This window comes from Rhinopithecus bieti, unplaced genomic scaffold (assembly GCF_001698545.2).
Source record: "Rhinopithecus bieti isolate Rb0 unplaced genomic scaffold, ASM169854v2 scaffold_20170, whole genome shotgun sequence".
Lineage (NCBI taxonomy): Eukaryota > Metazoa > Chordata > Mammalia > Primates > Cercopithecidae > Rhinopithecus > Rhinopithecus bieti.
The window spans coordinates 1,953,576-1,956,386 of record NW_016810097.1 but is presented as its reverse complement, the minus strand read 5'-3'; the positions used below and the strand labels follow the sequence as shown (position 1 = coordinate 1,956,386).

The 2,811-nt window shown below is 41.9% G+C and overlaps 1 protein-coding gene across 1 annotated transcript in view; it reads left to right on the top strand.

Annotated features, from left to right (window-relative positions):
- The window catches only part of KDM3B (lysine demethylase 3B), an 87,214-nt gene extending 84,824 nt beyond the window's left edge, over positions 1-2,390 (top strand). Inside the window, 1 exon segment of the mRNA XM_017891311.1 lies at positions 988-2,390. Within this exon segment, the coding sequence (XP_017746800.1) occupies positions 988-1,068 (81 nt within the window). The 3' untranslated portion in view covers positions 1,069-2,390.
- Positions 2,391-2,811: the final 421 nt, after the last annotated feature.

The following is a 2,811-nucleotide window of genomic DNA, read 5'->3' as shown; positions in this document are numbered from 1 at the left end:
TCTTTCAGTACAGCTTTAGTTTTCTCTCTTTATGTCTTCAGTTTATTCCCAGTTCTTTTTTTTTTTTTTTTTTTTTTTAATCTGTTACTTAACCCTACTATACTGTAAGCTATTTAAGCTCTGTGAAGGCAAGAATTTTACTGTTTTACTCACTGCTTTTCCTTAGCACAATGTCTGACACATAGTAGGTATTCATCAATCTTTGTTGAAGCAATGCAAAAAAATTAATGGAGAATAGCATAAAAGGGACTTGGATGCCCATGAGCCAGCCTAAGAAAGTACAGCACACATACATATACAGCAGCTACATGGTTGAAGCCCCCATGTCCCCTTCCCCTTTGCATTTCCCCACTTTTCCTCCGCAGAAATAACCTCAAGTCTCTTGTCAGCCCTTTAAAAGAAAACTGTCTTTATTATCTTCACTTTAATATGCTTGTTTACTTTTTTCAATAACTTTCATTGTGTGTTCCAATTTCACAGGTAATATATCCAAATCAGAAAACATATAAGCACAAAGGGAAAAAATAGGCCATAATCCTGCTTTCCACTCTTGTTTTAATGCATCCTTATTAGCTGTAGAACCTTAAGGAAGCCTCTTAACTATGTAAGGAAGCAAATATCTCCAGGTGTTCACTGTGGCCTTAGTTTCCTCAGTTTCTCCTCTGTAAATTGGTCGTGATAATAATAGAACCTACCTCATAGGATTCTGGCAAGGATTAAGCGGAGGTCCACATAAAGAGCTCAGCAACAGCGCCTGCCCAGGACATAGTAAGCACTTAAATGATGGTGATCAAATAGCCTTTCAGTATTCTTTTTTGAGTACAGACCTTATGCCCTATGTGATTTGTAAATGACTGTGGGGATTGATACAGGAACGCACAGTCCTTGTTGGGAGTTTCCCCACTAAACCAGTAGGCTTACAGTCAAGGTAGAACATACATTTGCATGGGGCTGCCGTGAACTGACTTTGCTGTTTACCCTTTCTAGGTGAAGAACATCATTTACCATGCAGTGAAAGATGCGGTTGGCACTCTCAAGGCTCATGAATCCAAACTGGCAAGGTCCTAGGCATGGAGAAACTCCAAGCTCCCCTGCGAAGCAGGTCTTTCACTCACAACACTTACAGGGAACGGCAGGGCTCTTTGCTGGAGCAGAGGCCCTTCACCCGGAGCCAGTGTGGTCAGTATTCCAAACTCTCCAGCCACTCTATTCTACGCTGCCTCAACACCGAAGGTTGACACAGGAAAGTCGTACTGTTCACACACACAGTTTGAGACTCCAAGCCAAGAGTGCCACATCCTATCCTGTGGCCTTTTGGAAATCCGAATTGCCTGAACATGGCGGGGCTTTCCTGCACATTCTCCTGATTTGAGATTCATTGGCACACCTTTCTTTTCTTTTCCTCTTGTGCCTAGTTAAATGGAAATGTGTTTGGAGGTAGGGGAAATCACATAACTGGTACAAGTATGGGGTAATTGCTTAAACATGCCTGGTGGAAGTCTGATAGCGTCTCTGCACGTGACCTCTGACAAAGCCCATCCCAGGAGACGGGGTGAAGCCATTCCCCACACTCTCCTGTGAACACCGGAGTCTGGCAAGACCCAGGGAGAACCCACTGCTTTTCCCAGGAGGCTCCAGGATTAGGAAATGTGTGTATTTAGTGAAAAATAGGTTTGTAGTGAAATAGTTACTATTTCATGAAAGTAGATATTTTTAGAATTTTTGAAATACCACAGTTGTTTTCCTGGATTATGAGGAAAGGCACATTACATTTAGTCTTCCTTTCGATATAAAACTCTTTGAAGAAATATGATTTTTAGAAATCAGCTACCCATTATAGCACAAAATCAGCCAAAGCAGAATTTTTTAAAATTGGCTTTTTTAGGATTCTTTTAGTTTCTCCCCCTCCCATCTTAGTCTTACCTTGAGGGAACAGTCCTATGAGAAGGAACTTTTTCATGTCTGAGCTGTGGTGTGTTCCCTGTGTGTGTACAACACTGGTGACTCCAGGAACCATTTTCACCTATTACCAGTGTTCCCTGGGGACTCCTCTTAACGTTTCCAAATGGGAAGGACAGTTGATTTCCAACATGAGGTTTTTTTGTTTTTTATCCAGAAATATTTTCCGCAAAACCTTCCAACTGAGTGGAGTCTGATTAAGGATTTATTTGAAAATGGTGGAATTCATTGGCCCATAGGTACATTGGAAAATGTATCTCTCTCCAGCTGTACTGTAGTGCCCTGCAGGCTGTTTATATGTTCACAGTTACTTTTTTTTAAAAATAAAAGTCATTTAATGTAGAATAATTTTAATTTCACTTTCTGTATTTTAATTTTGTTGAAGGGCTGATTGGGATTTCCATGTTCTTATTAAAAATCTAACAAATCTGTTTGGAGTGGACTAAATTATTTGCATACCAACCCTTCTAAAATCAGCATCAGATTGGGAGTTGGATTGGAGGTGAGGGATTCGTTTTCAGGTCTTCATGACTGTGCTACACCCAGATATTTTTCTTTGCTTGTTGAGGCTGTGCCATGTTGGGAGAAGGGAAATTGCTAGGGTGAGGTTAGTATGGTTTGGAGAATTGGGGGTAAGGGGTAGGGGCCACATACGTTAGAGGGTAGGAAGAGAGACATGTTTCCCCATACTTCATGCTCTGTGAATGGAGTGGGAAAGGTGGGGTCCTCCCTTCCTGTGGCAGCGTCTGGGGGGAAGGGCCATTGTGTGTGGTCTCAGCAAAGTTGGACAGTCTGTGGTGGGATTCTTAAGCAGGCGGCCTGGCTGCCCACATGTAATGTGTGGCCATAGAT